Here is an 18,450-nt window from a genome sequence, read left to right as displayed (position 1 = left end):
CTTTCAGAAGGGGACAGATGAACTGTTGTTACAGACAGTCCCAAATCTCCTTTTTTTTCTTTCCTATCTTTTCCTAAGCAAACTGAAGCAATCTCTAACAACTTGCTCAAACAAGCTCTGATAATGTAATATCAGTTGTAGCTTTGATCTTTTATTAATAATTTAATCCCATTCACATCCACCTCACACACTAATGCTAGCCTAATTGTTAAAGAGAATTGGCAGGCTTTTCCCCTGTACCCGCTCATTAATCCTTTTCTGCCTACTTCAGCTCAGTCCTCTTTTGATACTCTTAATGCTGGATTGACTGGATTTTGATTATCTCTCCATGGTAAATACAAAAGGAGTATCAGATAAATTATGACAAATTAAGATGTAACTTTCTAAATTGGTTTCTGTGAACTAGCTATTTCAGAAGATCTGTATTGTGATGACCATTCGGGACAATAAGCACTCTAATAACACTAATAATGCAACAGAATATGAAATGTATTCACTGCACAGAAGAAAGATGTGGCATTTGCCTATGCTGCTTATGTAAGGAAAGAGCTGAGAGGGCACCCACAGTTCTTTTAATCTCTGTCAGAATGATCCCTGAAGAGCTGTTAATCTTTTCCAGGTAGCCTATCTTGAGTATGTATAGCCATAGTGAGGAATAGAAAGCAGGCAGCTCTACACGTTTGGATTCTGCATTCATCTGTGTACAGCACTGATTTCTGGAGACAGAGCTAATTCTGCTTATTCCTGTTTAGCATACTGCAGGACCATGCTGAAATCCTTGGTCTGAGAAGCAGGTCCATTTGGCTTGTGAGGTGTGGATGTCTCTGTAGAGCATCCCATTGTACATTGCAGACAAATTTTTAGTATAGCAGGAGTTCAGGATCCCCTCAGAATGCCAGGGCCCAGAAACTACCTCCCCAACAGCTCCTGGGGATTTGGCTGCTTAGATGTGGCACAGGTACTCACATGAATAACATGTTTTTGAGTTCGATCCCTATGGTAAAGAATGTGCAAGGAGCACTTATTAACCACAAATTCGATAGCTAGAAGACAAGTGAAAAAATTAGTCACATGACACAATCATTTAATTATCACAGATAATTGATGTAGTCATTCTACTTCATTTGGTCAAGTTTAAAAGGCCTTACTTATGAGTGTTTTTCTCTTTATTATTTCTCACTGAAACATAAGTAAAGCATCCAGACGGCCACTGCACAAGATTCTTGTGTTTTTTCTTACCTGCCTTTATTCCACTGATGTCTTTAATTTTTGTCACTCTAATACAGAGACAAAATTTTGACAATTTGCAGTAGATATGACATTTAGCCACTGCATTTCTCTCTAATAGTAAACATGCAATGCTTTATTGTCTGTTTTCACTTCCTAGTTTGTAAAGACTCTACTGGTGTTTGTAATTACAATTCTAAGTAAATCAAACGTTTGTATTGTTTAAAATCTAATGCATGGGTTTTCTCAAGTAGAACAACATTACCACCTTGTGGCTATTTGTTATCACACCCAGATGAACAGGATGTCCTATTGATTGCGATGTCTTCTAAACTGGCAGCTGTATCTTCTTTACAGATGTCTTTTGTTTTCACCAGAACACACAAACGTTAGGGTGTTAAAGCTTTAAGAAAAAAACTACCCTAATAAATTTTATAAATTGCTTCTTCAAAGGAGGAAAAAAAAAAAAAAAAAGCTATAACCCTTGACCCTGCGAATACTTGAACCTTTTCTTCTGGAAACCTTTACCATGATTCCCTCAAATTTCAGCAAGTTGTGGTTATTTAGCTTTAAGAACATAATCCAGAAGAGTTGTGAGAGAGGACATAGTAACTTGAAGCATTAAGCCTCTAATAGCTGAGGGAAAAATTATTCTTGTGTCCATCTGTGGTGTTTTTACTCAGCTGGGCAGCTGAGCTCCACCACAACTGCTCTCTCACTCCCCGTTCTCAAAGGGAAAGGAGGAGAAATATGATGGAAAAGGCTCGAGAGTTGAGGTAAGAACAGGGAGATCACTCAACAATTACCATCACGGGTAAAATAGACTCAGCATAGGGAGATTAAAAAAATGTATTACCTATTACTAACAAGATAGAGCAGTGAGAAACTAAAAAAAAATAATTTCTCCCTATCTACCCTCTTCTCTGTTCTCCCCCTGAGTGGGGCAGGGGAATGGGGGCTGCGGTCAGTCCCTAATGCTTCATCTCCACCGCTCCTTCACTGTGCCTCTCTGCCCCTGCTCCATGTGGGGTCCCTCCCACGGGGTGCCGTCCTTCCCAAACTGATCCTGTGTGAGGTTCCCACAGGCAGCAGCTCTCCAAGACCTGCTCCCACATGGCTCCATCCCACGGGGTCCATCCATCCCCCAGGAGCAAACTGCTCCAGCACAGGTCCCCCATGGCTGGGCAGCAGCTCCCCCCAGACCCCCTGCTCCTGCGTGGGCTCCTCTCCACGGGCTGCAGCTCCGGCCCGGGGCCTGCTCCTGCGGGGGCTCTCCATGGGCCGCAGCCTCCTCCAGGCCACATCCACCTGCTCCACCGGGGGCTCCTCCACCCATGGGGGGGCTGCAGCGTGGAGATCTGCTCCATGTGGGACCCATGGGCTGCAGGGGGACAGCCTGCTCCACCAGGGGCCTCTCCACAGGCCGCAGGGGAACTGCTCTGAGGCCCAGAGCACCTCTTACCCTCCTGCTGCACTGACCTTGGGAGCTACAGTTTCACTCCTCTCTCCCAGCTACAGGTTAGTTTGTTTGTTTGTTTTTCCTGTCTTAAATCTGCTCTTACAAAGGTACAACCAGCACAACCAACATGGCTTATTGGGTCAGCTCTGGGCAGTGGCGGGCCCCTTTGGAGCTGGCTGGAGCTGGCCCTTACCTAACATGGGGCAGGTGCTGGATTCTCCTCACAGAGGCCACCCCTGCAGCCCCCTGCCACCAAAACCTTGCCCTGTAAACTCAATGCACCATGGTCAATCAAAAAAATAAAAGTGCTAAGTAGAAAAGGCAGAAAGAGAATTCTAATTCTATATCAGAAAATGCTTTCTAATAGTGAAGGACAGTGAAGCGCTCGCTGACTACTTTCTTGTAGGGATTGTTGAACCTTTGATTCTGGAAATCTTAAAAGCAAGAACTCTTCAGATATGGTTTACGAGCAGCTGTCCTGTCCAACAATATTATGAGTTGAGGAATTACTGGACTTGCAAGCAGAAAAAAATAAGTCATTCTCTGAGGAATTCCTGATGTTTCCTGTAGGTTATTTGACTTTTGTCAAATAACAGGGTTGTTTGCTTGTTTTGTTTATTTATATTTAGGTCAGGAAAGGATATGAAGATAGAAATAATCTCTTGCCATGTAAGAACTGACTTATAGAAGAAGTTTTGTCTAAAATTTTTCCATAGAATTCTTTTTCCTTGAATAAATAACTAAGGCTACAGTTACCAAAGCAAGGAGAGAGAATTACCAGAGACCACGTCCTTCATTAAAGCTATAGAAAGCTTCTCTTGACACAACTGCAGTAGAGGCACAATATCTCTTCTCTTTCTAACACCAGCATGTCTCTTCAGGATTTCTCTTTGGCTCACTTAAAATAAATAAATAAATAAATAAAAAATACAAACAGTCAGCCCAAAGGTCAGAAATAAAAAATAATAAAAATCACTGCAGTCTAAAGCTTGTATGTGGCTTTGCTGTTGAAGGAACTATCCAGAAAGAACTATCCAGAAACCACAGGTATGGCCACCTGCTGTCGTGCTGTTGTTGATTCCCAAAATCCTGGCAGGAGAGTGTGTCTTAAAATTTCAGCTATGGTGGCATGCCTCTGTTCAGAAAACAAAACAAAGCAAACAAAAAAAATGATTTAGGTAACAACATGAAGCATCCTGTTTAACAGTTGTTTTAACTCACCTCTGCGCTTATATTACCTTTTTGGGCTGGCTTTTCTGGTATAAATCCCTGTTCTTTCCCAGAAATCAGTAAATTGTTTCAGTTTGTACCAGTCCAGCCTTTGGCCTTTTAGCTCAGCAGCACTGAGCTACCAAGCTCTTTTTCAAATAATGTTTCCAAACTGATGATGCAGTCATCAAAGCTTTTAAAGCCCTGTAAGGTGCAAATGCTATTGGGATATGTGAGGAACTCATGGCTGACTTAGAACCCTATTTATTAATACTGACTCAGAGCTAGCGTATTGAACAGAAAATGTTCCCAGGAAAATATGGTGTGCTGCCTCTGTGATTTTACAGGGAGGTGGCATGAGGGAGTTTAGAAGGAAAGTGCCATGATACCAGCTAAAGATGAAGGATTTACATATACAGTGTATCAACCCCAGGCAGCACTGCACAGGCTGCCCAGAGGCTGTGAGGTCTCCTCCTTGGAAATCTCCAAAAGCCACCTGGATATGGTCCTGTGCAACCTGCTCTGGGTAGCCCTGCTTCAGCAGGGAAATTGGACCAGGTGACTCCAGAGGTCTCTTCCTACCTTCTGTTGAAACCTTAAGCATTCTGTGATTCTTTGATTCTATGGTTTTGATTTTTCTGAAAAAAGAAAAAAAAAAAAAAAAAAAGTAAGTATTTCAGGTCTGTCTGCAGATGTGATGCCATTCTGAGTTTACAAAAGGTAAGATGTCAAAAAGGATATATATATATATATATATATATTTTTTTTCCCCAGAGAAAAACAGCCTTTCTATGTATCTGAGGAAAATAATAATGCCTATACATAATAGTTACTACTGATCATAAAAGGAAAAAATGTGTTAAATCAGGTTCCCTTAGCCAAGAATATTTGGCTTGTCAACGCTGTCACAAATATGACTCACTGGTAATTGGTGTGTATTATGCCAATAGATAGGTAGAGTGGTGAGAAGGATACTAAAATAATTGTTAATACAACAATTTTTTTTATGTTTCCAAACTTAGTTTTGTAAATAAATGTTTGAGAGCAATGATGAGAGAGAAAGTACTCTCTAATGTGCACTGAAAAAGGAATTTAAATGAAAATGGTACAAAAAAGGCAAAGAAAATATACGTATTTTGGAAAAAAAAAAAAAAGTTAAATAGTTTGAACTATATAAAATTATTTAGAATTTTATTGATATGAGGACATTTCTAAATAATACACAGCTATGGTATCACTTTAATGGTTTGAATCAGATGGTTCTGAAGACACAAAATGACAAAGATTTAATGAACAATCTACATTGCAGCAGTCAGGATGTAGGAGAACTGTTTATTGAGTAAGGATTGCTATAGATTTTACTTCTGGAATTATATTTAGTATAAGATATAAAATTTACAAAATGAGATTTTATTTATAAAATTGCTCCACTAGATGGGTCAGATCTTAAATGGTACAAATAAACCTGCTGCAAAGTTAGTATTTAAAAAACTTAGTGTTGCTATACTAAGTTTCAGTAGGTCAGATTTGGCACTAATAAGTTGACTTTGTAGAAATGCATTTTTAAACATTAACTAAGTAGGTAACCAGCATAAAAGCCAAGCAGGCACAATTTGCAAAAGTGTGCTTAGAATAGTAATACAGAAATGTAATGCTTAGCTTTGAAAAAAATGATTATTTTTTCTGTCTGCTTCTGCTGATTTTCTAAGTGTTTGGACCTGGGTCCATCCTGCTTAGTTTGAAGAAGCTAGCAAAAATACATAATTTAAAAAGTATTCTGAATTCAGAGCCTGGACTTACCCTTTTAGCTACCTGAGAGCAGAAGGTGATTCAGATCGTCACTTAGCAGAGCTGCCCTCTTCACTTAAAGTGCTTGAAGTTTCTCTGAAGAATCCTAAAAGAAAGAAGTTGCCCAATATGAGTGTCCCCAAGTACTAATTTGCATAAGCAGAAGAGGTGCGTACAGTTCTCATGCAAAGTTTTGGAGTCTACATTGCGTAGGGTTTTAGTAGTTGCAGAAATCAGCTGGTGTGAAATCCACTAAAAAGAAACGATGATTCCTAAATATAGTATTTTTTAGAACAGGAATTCAAGGGGATTAAGACGTCCTTCTGAAACTGCAGGAAAGCAGGATGTAATTCTGAAATCAGAATAAACAGCAAGGAAAGAATACTTGTGCTACAGAAAAGGCATAGGAACTTATCTTGACTTAAAGGACCAAAGTTTCACTTTTAAATCTGAAATACTACCTATAAGATTGATAAATGTAAATAATGTCAATAATGTTGATAAATCTGATCAATTATTATCTGATAGATCATTTTTTAATTAAAAGAACTACTTCAAGGGAACATTACCATGTTCATAAACATTCGGAAAGGGAAACTGTTGAAGCAATCCATTCCGAACTAGTTATTTCAGTGTTTATGAGTGATAAATAGTCAATGCATATGTGGGAAATTATAGCAAAGGCAGGAAGGAAAAAAAAAATAATAATAACTTTTATTCTGATTTGTGATAGAATGTATTTTAGAATTTCCTCTCAGACAGACATTCCATATGAGACTCATGTCTCCTACCACTCAGAAAGGTTGTATGATTTATATGTACTTAATCAGTGGAAAATCTGTTGAGATCAATTCAACTAGGAATACCACAGGTGGTGAAAAATACCTGAGTTGAATCTCAACTGCTCTGAAAATTAAGTAGTTTGGAATAATGCGGTGCTTTACAAGCAAGGAGATAAAATAATTCTCATCTGTAACTCAATCCTGGCTTTTTAAAGCTCGGTCTGTAAGGCCTGCAAGCTGAGTCCTGCACACAATGACAAATGACCTATGCTCTGAGGTATTAAATATTGAACCCTAAGTATCGCACCTTAGCATCTGACATTTGTATCCTGAGTCTGAGTAGTCGATGGACCTGTGAGTTGCAGCTCTCTCTGTTTGGTCCAATTCTGCATTGTCCATACCCAGCCCATACTCAGTCCTTGCAAAATTAAGTATCTGCATTATTATTTCCTTTTATGTAAAAATAAATGATAGGACACAAAATAGTGACAGTAAAAGAGTTGTAATTTTTTAATGAACTTCATTAATGGGTGAAAGTTTATTTTTTCTGCTCATATAACTTAGTTCTAAGCTTTCTTTTAAACATTGTATCTGCCTTAGGAATCCCCTGAGGTAATTTATATCCTGGATAGATTACAAACTGTTTCCCCGTGTCTATTTCTGACTTCTTTTTTTGTCTCATGTACTCTGAAATCATATAAAAATAGTTTTGTAACTTTTCCTGTGAGTTATTAATGTGTTACTTCATGCACTGTCTCATATCGTTATCTCCTTGTCTTGCTTGAAAGGCAAATGAAGAGCAAAGAAATTGTCAGAATCCTTTGTGAACTAACTCACACTGAGGTTCTCCATTACCTTGGGAAGTTAGTGCGCTGGTCATGTGAAAAAGGGCTGTAGTTAATATTTTCAACTATTACAACACTAAACTTGAAAGCAGAGTTACGTCAATCCCAGTGTCAAGCTTCCTCCAACTTCGTCAGTATTCTGAGTCCCCGTCTAATTTTTGTATGCTAATTTTGCAGTCTGACCTTTGCATTAGTAGACAGGTGGGAAATGCATGGATCCTGTCAGCTGCTTAATGGCTTCCTAATCTGAATAGGCTGTTCCGTGTCAGCTGTGCCATCCCGAAATACCCTCTTCTACACAAAAGTGCTTTGCATTTAAACAAATGTCACTGAGACCATCTGACAGGTGTGGTACTATATTAAAACTACACCTTTTGGGTTAACTGTAGTAATCATTTCTGTATAATTGTTTAAAAAAAAAAAAAAAAAAAAAAGAAAGAAAAAGTGGAATTTCTAGGTTTCTTTTGTAAACTAGCATCAGGTGCTGTGCAGATGAAGAATCTCTGCTTAATTAACCCCCAAATCATGGGTCGGGCTCTAAGGGTTGTATAACACATGCACACACATGTCAATGAAGTGTTCTATATTGACAATAAAAAAACAATTCAATTAGACTTTTTGAGCTAGAGGTTTCATTTGGGCCAATAGCTTTTGAAGGACTTTTCTTCTGAATATGGCTGTTTCCTTCACGAATCTATGGCCTCCACAATGTCCTCTGCCAGCCAGTACCACGATTTCACTACGAGGTGAATGGGAAAGGACTTCTTCTTCTGGGGTGGGGTTTGTAAATGTTGCTTGTTTATTTAATTAGGTAATCTTTAATTCCTGGATTACAAGACAGAATGAATTCACTAGGTACCTTTACTGTGACTCTACCATCTTTCACCCTACTAGTCTCTTTAGCTGAAGTGTTTCAGCCTATTTAGTCTCTCTTTTTATGAAAATTGCTCACTGCTGCTGAGCATAGTCATGGTATTTCTCTATAGCTTTTATGTTTCTACAGTAGCCTTTGTTTTTTGCAAAGTGACCAGAAATGCAACTGGTGTCAAAGCTGGGAACAGTGGTAAAATGATGTTTTCTGGGTTGTTTTGTCTACTTTTATAATGATTCCTAACATTCCATTTGCCTTTTGGACTGCTGCTGAAGTTTAAAATGACATTTTACAGGACCATGTACAATGAGTCTAAGCTATTTTGCTGGAGATAATTTAGACCGTTATTATGCGTACGTAAAATTAGAGTTCTTTCTCTGTGTATATTCCTTTGCTTGCATCAACATTTAATTTCATCTTCCATTTTATTGTCCAATAATTCAGCATGATGCAAGCCTTCTCTTCATTTTCAGTATTAAATTTGTATGCCAAATAATTTCATAGCATTAGCAAACATTACAGCAAAGTTTTACTCATTTTCTAGACTTTGGCTTTTGACTTTGTGCAGACGTGGTTTCTGTGTACACAGAAGCGAGATATGATATATGGAAATGAGCAAATAAATGAAATCTAGAGAAAATGGTTAGGATTTTTGTTTTCTTCTGAAGCCTGTGGAATCTTTTTGCTTTTGCTCTGATGAAACTAATAGTTTTCAAATGTTTAAGGGTGATTTTGTTTATCAGGTGTTTGTTTGAGCGGCAGATTTATGGAGATGCCGTTCCAACTATTTGCACAATTTAGTTCTGAGATGAGGAGATGTAAGACATGCTTTAAATAAAATAAGAACATTAATAAAATAAGACTTACTGAAACTGACCACGAAGAATACCTTTTTTTTTTTTTTTTTTGGCCCTTTGTTTTTGCAAAGATTATAGTGTTATGGAGAGTGAAGAAACACTAATAATTTCACCTCTCTCTGTATTTTGGAATATTATTACCAATAGGTGTTTCAAAGTGGTAAAATTTAAGTGAAAATATGTTGTTTGCTTTAGGCAATTAAATGATTACTTCTTTATTTAATAATAAATGTATATAAAAATTCAGTGCGATGAGTAAGAACTTGTGGGCCTCCCTGCCTAGCCAGTTTTGGAAATCTTCCAAGATACTTGATCCAATGAGATTTTTTCAATATTTCAAATAATCTTAAATTTCAGAATTTCAAGTGAACATTCATTCCAACAAGACCGTTCCAATTTTAATGAGCCTGGCAGTATGCTAATTTAAGTAATATCTTCTAATTTTAAACTCGTTTCTTTTGCTATTTCAAAAGAAAAGAATTTTTACTGCATAAATTATGTTATTTTTAATTGACGATGGGTTCAGCTGCTTTTCCACAGAAAGATGGATTATTGCTTTTGCTGCAAATAACTACTGGTTCTTGGTATTTCAGAGTCAAAGGCCATGGAAGTCAATGGAAAGAATTCTTGATTTTAGTGAGTTACGGTTCAGATTTCTGACTGGAAATGTGGACATTACTATGGAAAATGAGTTTGAAATTACTGGATGATGTTAATGTACAGACATTACATTTCACTAAGGGTTTTTTATGTTTTGGAAACCCATAAATTTTAGAAATAATGTCAAACTAGAAGCAATATCAATGTACACTTTTTGTTACTCTTTCAAAAAAAAAAAAAAAAAAAAAAAAAAGGCAGTAAAGCAGTATCTGAAAGACTTGCCCAGAAGCCTGTTGAATCTGATGAGAAAAAAAATTGTATGCTTTGGAAACTGTACATCAGACATTAGATCAGAGGCTGAGTGACTACCATAAGAACAGTACAGATGGATTGAGAAGGTGAGAGAGCCTTGTGGTTTCAAATTAGCCACTAATGGCTTGGCATCTAGAATGTGCTCTGCTATGATAAAAGTGAAAAACAGATTATGTAATAATTCTGCGAAGTCTGTGCACTCTAGAAAACGGTGTTTTGAAAGGACAGGATTTCCTTGTGTTAAGCAGAGTGTCAAAGTCATCCAAATATGAAGAAACCTTATAAGATTCTCTATACTCTAAAACGTTTCTTCATTTCTGCCATGACATTCATCCTTTATGGGCCTAGCATCCTGGTCTTGCTACATCAAAACTCCTCAGAAAGAGTCAAGCATGTCTTGAAGCTCTTTGCTGAACTCAAACTAAAGCACCTCATAAAATATTTTTTAATCTTGGAAAAGACAGTAGAGTCTCTTCATAAAAGAATACAGATCCAGTATTCTTGATGGCATAGGAATAGGAAGCCTACACATATAGTTTGTGTAAACCTGTGCAGAACAGTTAAATTTGTAAAAGTAAGCTTCAGTCCATGGGCTGATGTACTACAGGTGAATAATATGAAATACCAGATGAACGAACATTCATGTCTATGAACATATGAAGAGTAAGAATGTTTACCATGAAGTGTAGAAGGATAAATAGGTCTGTGAGACCTTATAATGGCTACAGTCTGAAGTTGAAACTCTTCTCCTGTGTCTCAGTTAGCTAAAAAAACTCAATACATAGTATTTGTTGTCTTTTTTTTTTTTTTTTTACCATATTTTTTTATGATTATAGGTGTAGCATAATCTTACAATTTAACCTGCGGCTTATAGCTGATACATGGTGTGCTGTTTTGTATTTATTTTTTAAATGTTCTTTAAAGGGAAATGAAACAATGTAGTTGCTGTTTATTTTTATTTTATCATTTACCTACAGAAAAAGTTCACCAAGGCAAAATTGTACACCATAACATTACAGTAGAGAAAAGAAAATCCAAGAGGCAAAATGTCATTTACCATTTTTCAGATTAATGCAAACAATACTTCTCATCTTCTGGTCTTTTGGATCTTTTGTTTAGAATTCAATCTGAATTTACACTACAACAAAATATAAATGTATTCTTCTTCAAGACTGGTTTGTTTCCTCTGGTGAAGGTAGATTGTCAAGTGCTCCCATCTCTTCAAAAAAGAAAAAAAAAAAAAAAAAGTATGTGTATTAATCTTGGAAAATAAATCATAAAATCCAATTTCAGCAGTACACATTTTTATGTTTTTCTTCTTTCAACTATAAGATGCAAATCTTTGAACTTTTGATGATTTAAATTATAAACATTTTTTCTTCTAAATGTTAAGAACCTTTTCCTGTTATAATTTTACTTATTTTTTTATATATATATATATAAAGAAACTGCATATATATATTTTATATATATATAAAAGAAACTGCAGGGATAGAGTGACAGAGTCAAAATTTTGTGGCTCCACATAGTTTTAGTAGCAGCATTTTGGGCTGTTTGCTAGCATGCATTTTTATGATGCAACTTTATTGTAGAATACATGCATAAAGGAAGATGTTTTTCTTTTTTTGGTAACAAGAATTTCTGAATTTCAACCAACTGCTCTTGGTTGTAAACCAAGGCTTTATTTAATTTGTTATCAAACAGTTTTTTATAACTCCCATGTAATCAGACTGTATTTAGTTTGTTTTCAAATATTCTATATGCCATGTCCATAAAATTTTGGTATCAACAGTTACTTTTGTCACACTGCCTGGAGTAATCAAATAGTATTAGAACCCTGCTGTGCTGGCTATTCATTGACCTGCAGTTTGACAGGACAGCCTTTGCTGTTAAAGTCAGGCATATTCCTAAATGCGTTAAAGTGAAATTGACGGTTCATCTCCTTCCACCATTACTCCCAGAAACGCTGTCCAAAGGCAAATCTGTAGCAGGCTTGTACATTCATGACTGGTCCTATCTCAGTAAATTTCAAACCAAAAAGGACAACAGAAGCAGGATCTTCAGTGATTCTGATAGGTATAGTCAGATTTAAAAAGTGTTCACTAACCTTTAAGATGCAAGTAAGTCAAAAATTCAATTACTGTGCGCACAATGTTTTCATCAGCCAGTGGTCTTCCAAGATTTCCTAGAAAACATGTTGATTGTTACTTAATGTTAACATGGTGTAAAGATCTATTCATTTTATGTTGTGTCTGAGTTTATAAGTACCCTGAAAAAGTTATCTGGAAAAAATGAAATTAAAAAAAAAAATACAAAAACACCTTGAATTGAAAGCCTCATTTCATGGAAAAGCAAAGCAACTTTGAGGTAAAAAGCTACAATTCTCAGAATCAAAAATTGCCCAATTTTTTATGCCACTGCTGCATAGGAACTACTTTGACACCTTAATGGTCATGATCCTTAAGACCATACCAGTCCAATTGCAGAAGAAAGATATCCTCTGTTCTCAGCTCACTTTTTTGTGTCTGATAGCCTGAGAAGGAAGGGAAAGGTAAATTTAGCAAATTCATCAGCTTTACCAAACAGATAAAAGTTCTCTATGTAGTCTGACTTTGTTCCCATTAGTCTGCTCATGTGTTACAGAAGTGATGTGTAGTCACACGAACTAGGCCTGTGACTTGACTAAAGGCTCAGAAATATGTGCTTTTGCATATATATCAAGTGCAATATAGTCCCCTTTAATCTTCTGCCTTTTGATACTTCTTAAATGGCCTAAATTATCAAGCTCTCTGGAAGCTCATTATTATACTCGGGGAAAATGAGTAATAGTTTTGCTCTGTCTGTAAATAAATGGAGACAGCTTGCTTTTTATCAACAAGGTGGAAGCTTGTTCGATATTGGAGAACAAACGGCAGGTAATTTTGCTGAGGATTTTAGTTCTGTGAATGTAAAAGAGATGGCTACCAGAATCTGATTCACAGTCCATTATTACGCTGGTGAAAATACCGTCTCTTGATGTTATCACAGAGGACATGTTTCATCTCAGAATATAGTCTGAAAGACTGGCTTTGCAGCACGTGACTGTTGTGGGAGTTCTTCTGTGACAGAAGAGATGATTCAGGTCTGTAGCGATGCACAGATCAGACTGAGCTGTGTAGCCCAAATGAAAAATATTTAAGATGAATCGTAATGGATATAAAGGTTTCTGGTGTACAGAGAGTCAGCATTCATGAATTTGTGTGGAAGTTTGTGTCTAGATGTCTTCTCTTCTAGTCTTTGAATGGTCACAAACACGCTAATTCGTATATTAATAATATTAGTGTTTTCATTTGAAGTTTCTTCATTTAATTTTTATTCTGATCTCATTTGTTATGGACTTTTTTATGATTAATATCATTATACTTTTAGTTAATTGACCCATATTTTATTCATAATATGATAATTATTGCATAAATATTTTTTAGGTATTTGAGAATATTATGCATACATATTCCTATAAGTATATGGGTCCTTAAGTCTGTATAGCCAATTACTTTTGGGCTCCAGTAGCGAAAGAGTTAGGCTCTTGAAATTTAAAAATTTTCCTAATTTTGCTCATAGATTTTTATTTTTTTTTTATTTTGATCTTGTGTTAAGCAACTACCATAGCTTACAAGTTCTAGGATATCGTGAGAGCTAGTGAATTTTGTAGTGTTCCTTTGAGGAAACAGAGTGGTTCTTTGCAATGAATTCTTCTACAGGAACACTGTAAGAAGTAGATCGCTGTTTTAAGGTACTTTTGTAAAGGTCATTTCAACTTCATTTAAAATAGGAGCTCTAGTTCCTTAACCAATTTTACATTCATATCTCCTTTGGATAGGAATTCCATCAGAAAGTTCAGCTTCAAAGGAAACTTTTGATGAGAGTAGAGCATCTAAAATGAGGTCCATAATAGAAGCAGTTGTTTAATATACATGTCCTATTCAGACTAGTTTGGTTGGTTTTACTTTTAAACGTGGAGATGCAGCAGTACCTGCAGAAGAGTTCCATAATTCCTAACCATCATACTCCTGTAAAGGAGCTGGCACTTTATCTGCAAATGGCAATCTGTTGCCGTCTGAGTTGTACTGTTAGATTACAAATGCTGTCTTCCTCTCACTTTGTTTATGACTAGCCAAACACTACTTTAATACCAGTGTTTGAGGAAATAGTGTTAGTTTTGTTGTTATATAAGTACATACCAGAACTAAAACAGCACTTACTCTGAAAATGCAAAAACTAATGTATATATTAATGCTGCTCTTCTATTTACAGAGTAATTATTTCCGTGAAATTATAATGAAGCACATTTCCATTATGTATGAACTTATTTACTGTTAGATAAACTAGTATTGTATTGGGAGGATTTAAAATAAACTGCGTGATCTCTGGGGCTGGGACTTTATCTTCCTCCATTTGTGGGGTGATGAATGTGACAGCACACAAGTGCCATTTTCTGTGACTGGAGTGAGAAATGTGGCTTTTTGACAGTCTAAATATGAGATTCATTCTATCTCATTTTAGATGCCTGCAGCAGATTTAGTTTCTCATCAGGTGAAAGAGACAGGTTTTTCTAGAAATTTCTACATCTTATCCTTGAAATAGGTGTCAATTTCTCTTCATTGGTCAGAAAGAGCACGTGTTTTAGAGGCCCAGTTTTGGATGATGAGCCTAGACAGCCTAACAGAAATCTGGGCTGCATCCTTTTGATTCCCATTTACTAAATTTTCATACATGAAACCTCAAAAAAATACATTGACTGGACTTAGCTTTTGGACCCAATCTTTCGAAGAAAATAATTAAGGTTGTTCAAATACAGGAAATACTGTGAGACATGGAGAATTTTTCGTTTGTTTGAACTGGTGAAGAATTTTCTAACATAAATAGCCATACAGTGTTGATGTCTGGTTATAACTCTGTAATATCAGAATAAAAAAAATATATATTTATACATATTTATATATTTTTTATATAACCTACATACATACATACATACATACATATATATATATATATATATATATATATATATAGGTTTCCCTACTGAAAATAATTCTTTATGCTTTCACTTCTTTGCCGAAGAAAGGGAACTCCTGAGTGTCTGAAATACTGATTTGAATATACAGAAATTAAAATAGGTTTAAAATATAATAAATGATATTACTTTTAAGTAAATATGATTATGGTACTTTTCCTGAGGCATCAATTTGTTTAAGTATGAAAGGCCAAAATTTAAATTTTATTCCTTACATGTGTTTAGTGGGATTTTTGGTAGAGTGCAAGAGTAACCTTGTATCTAGGTAGTAAGTTAACTCAATGACAGTAAGTAATTACTACATAAAAAACTAAAGTCAAATCAACAATACTGGTATTCAGAATTTTGTTACCTGCTTTTATATCCTCATCAGGCTGTATTTCACGTTTACCAGTGAAACCATGTTTGTCGCTAAAAGATCTGTGGTTATCTACTGCATCTGACAAATAAATTAAAAATCAGAGGAGTTAATTGACTTGAAAACAACCTTTGTCACGTTGCTTGCCTTTTATGGATTTAAAAAAAAGACACAACAAACACTTTTGATGGATACATGTACAAAACAACAACAAAACAATTAACGTGTCACTAAATAAAATAACCTTTCTTCTGAATTAGTGCTTATGACTTGATCATTTAACCAATCCTATGATCATTTAACCAGTCCTGTACTACCAGACCAAGTCCTGTACTACATACTTGTCAAAGTTATTATTGAATTAAGTGGAAGTTGTAAATAAATTGCAAGATTGTACATTCATATGTAATTTGGAAGGTTGTTTTTGCTACCATTTCTCCAGTTGTTAGAAAGTGCTGCCAATGAGCTTGCTTAAGAATAAACTGCAGGTAGTTTTTGAAGATTATTCATGTAAACTATCTTACATGCCCCTGGTGCATCTTCTCTCCCCCTTGCCATGGGCATTTCCTTTATCAGTAAAAGCTGATCAATACGACCTGCAACAAAGGATGATTCCTATTACCCAGTCTTAGATAAATGACACTTGAAAAGCACATTTCCATTCTAGCCAATTTGGTTAGATCTGCTTTGGGGCATAAACTTACAAAACTAGTTAATACATTTAAGATATATGAATCTGCTTTTATGTATCCTTAAGGCTAGTGGTCTATAAATGGAGAGTCACAGTAAATATCTGTAGTATCTGTCATATATCTGAGACTGACAGTATACAAACATCAGTAATGAGACATACTACATAAAGAAAAAATGATAAAGGACAGATATTTGAGACAGCTTAGCACTTTATTTCAATTTCCCTTAAAATCTATGTGTATTGAGTCATATATATACACGCATGTATGATCTACCATTTTTCTTTAATCTAATGATTCTTCATCTTTGTAAACCAATATGTGTTCCTGTATTTTAAACACCACAAACATTAAATATTTTTCACATGGTGAACTGCTTGTCAATACTTTGCAGTTTTATGTCATTTTAATTTACAGTTTTTTCCTTCCTATTTTTAAACAGTAGTATAATAAAGCCCTGTAGTAAAGGCATTTTCAAATAGATTTTAAGTGAAATCTGAAATAAGTTGAGTAGTGCCAGAATTTCACATTTTGTCGGTCTTCTTTTGACATCATAACATGTCCATACGTCCATGCATTTAAAAAAAAAAAAAAAAAAAAGCAAACAAACAAAAACCACAAACACACTAAAAAAGAGAAGGAAAAAGACAAACACAGACACAGACCCTAAAAAAAGTGGGGGGAGCTATTTGCAATATGAAAATTTCAGGTCAGTAGCACAAAGAGTGACCAAATGTGTACCTGGATATAAAGTCTCACAGCATGATTCTTCTTTAGAGAACATCTTTTGTCTAAGGCAACACAGTTCTATAATAGGCACGTAATAAATAACTAAACAAGGACCCAGTTTTTGCAGGTTTAATGTAGTCATCAGAAAAGTGAGTAGCATACAACAGTAAAATGTTTTACAACAAAAAAAGATGAGTTTTGAAATAATGCAAGAAAGAGTGCTTGACTTACGTGGCCCAAGTAGGTACCCAGCACTGTTCAAAGTCCAGCCCCTTTTTTCTTTTGCCTTGAAGAAAAAAGGCAAGTAGGTTAGTGCATGAACTACACAGTACTTTCTGAAGACAAGAAGCAAGCAGCACCCAAATGGATGTTCTTTTAACAGAAGTAGTCTTATGAAGGTTTGAAATAAGAAAAAAAAAAAAAAAAGATAAAAAAAAAGGAATAGCATATAATAATGTCAAAGAAAATACTATTGTTGCACTCCTGCCCCCTTCCCATCTAGTCAGTAGATTCGCTGTTAGCATCCACCTACAGCAAAAAGCTTCACACCATATGAATGAAACTGCAAATCACACTTTGGAAGGAGCAATTTTGACTTTATACTCCAAGTTTGTATTATTAAATTAGATAATCACCTTAGCAGACGGTAATATTTCCATTTAATTGTTTGGATTTACATGAGAGCTTTACGAGGTCCTTATGCACACTACCTTTTCTGAGTCAGATGGGGATATCCACTGAATTTTGTCCTGTCAACTAGACATTTTTTCTTTTAGTCCCAATGTCAGTTACATGGGAGCTATAATTCAAAAGTCTAGTATTCCAAAGTAAAAGCCCACTTACTGCCCAAAATATTTGAGTCCTGCATCCCGTATACCTAAATACAGGGTAAATAACTGCTGGGATTTCTGTCATTTGTCAGCTGAGGCACAGATGCTGCCCAATGGAAAGGACCCGGAGTGGGACATGAGTACTTACAGATAAAACCAGTCCAAATGTTTCTGACAGGGCGGCACAGAGGATGAAAGACAGGAAGAGGAAACTAGCGCACCTCTGCATCTGTAAGGAAACCGTACCAGGGTGAGTGCTCTGAGTTACCCATCGCCTCTGCCCCCCAGCTGCTGGTGGGAGCAGAGCTGAGCATCCTTTGGGAAGGACGGGATGGTTGCAAAGAGTCTGGCACCCCAAATCCCCCTGGGGGGGAAAGGGCAAGGGGTAGGAAGGGCAGTACCTTGAGCCGGGGCGTGATGACCTCTTGCTCACAGCGCTTCACTGGGTGCTGGCGGGCAACGACGGGGTGGACGTGGTGGTCCGGGGGGGTCCTCAGTGCATGGCCCCAGGGAGCTGGCACGGCTCTGAGGGCACGGCACGGCAAGGCTCTGCACACCCGTCCCCACGTCCCCTCCGCTCTTTATGGGCTGCGGAGCTGCCGCAGCGGAGGGCCACTCTCCTGGGAGGGGAGGCAAGAGCCGCCCACCGCCCCCCTCCGCCTCCCCTGGGTCATTTTCCCTCACCAAGCCACTGCATTAGGAAGGGTAAAAAATGATAGCAATTCAATTAGAGGCATTTGGAAGCACGACGCGGGCTGCAGGGAGATAACGGTCCCGGCAATTACCTCTGATTACGACAGCCTTGGGTAGGCTGGGGAGCTGGGAGAGGAGCTCTGCT

General features: G+C 36.8%; 1 protein-coding gene across 2 annotated transcripts; it reads right to left on the bottom strand.

Annotated features, from left to right (window-relative positions):
• Positions 1–10,883: 10,883 nt before the first annotated feature.
• On the bottom strand, positions 10,884–18,180 carry GAL (galanin and GMAP prepropeptide). 2 transcript variants are annotated; one of them, XM_032188863.1, is made up of 7 exons: positions 18,014–18,180; positions 17,761–17,841; positions 17,014–17,068; positions 15,886–15,957; positions 15,356–15,442; positions 12,058–12,135; positions 10,884–11,169 (listed from the first exon to the last, which is right to left on the bottom strand). In XM_032188863.1, exons 2-7 carry the CDS (start codon positions 17,839–17,841, stop codon positions 11,117–11,119), a joined length of 426 nt encoding a protein of 141 aa, XP_032044754.1. In that variant the 5' UTR covers positions 18,014–18,180; the 3' UTR covers positions 10,884–11,116. The 2 variants fall into 2 exon arrangements, with proteins under 2 accessions (XP_032044754.1, XP_032044755.1); XM_032188864.1 differs by lacking the exon at positions 15,886–15,957.
• Between the last annotated feature and the right edge of the window lie 270 nt (positions 18,181–18,450).

Source organism: Aythya fuligula, chromosome 5 (genome assembly GCF_009819795.1).
Source record: "Aythya fuligula isolate bAytFul2 chromosome 5, bAytFul2.pri, whole genome shotgun sequence".
NCBI classification, from domain to species: domain Eukaryota; kingdom Metazoa; phylum Chordata; class Aves; order Anseriformes; family Anatidae; genus Aythya; species Aythya fuligula.
Note: the sequence above shows the minus strand (reverse complement) of the source record. Positions and strands in the feature narration are given on the sequence as shown.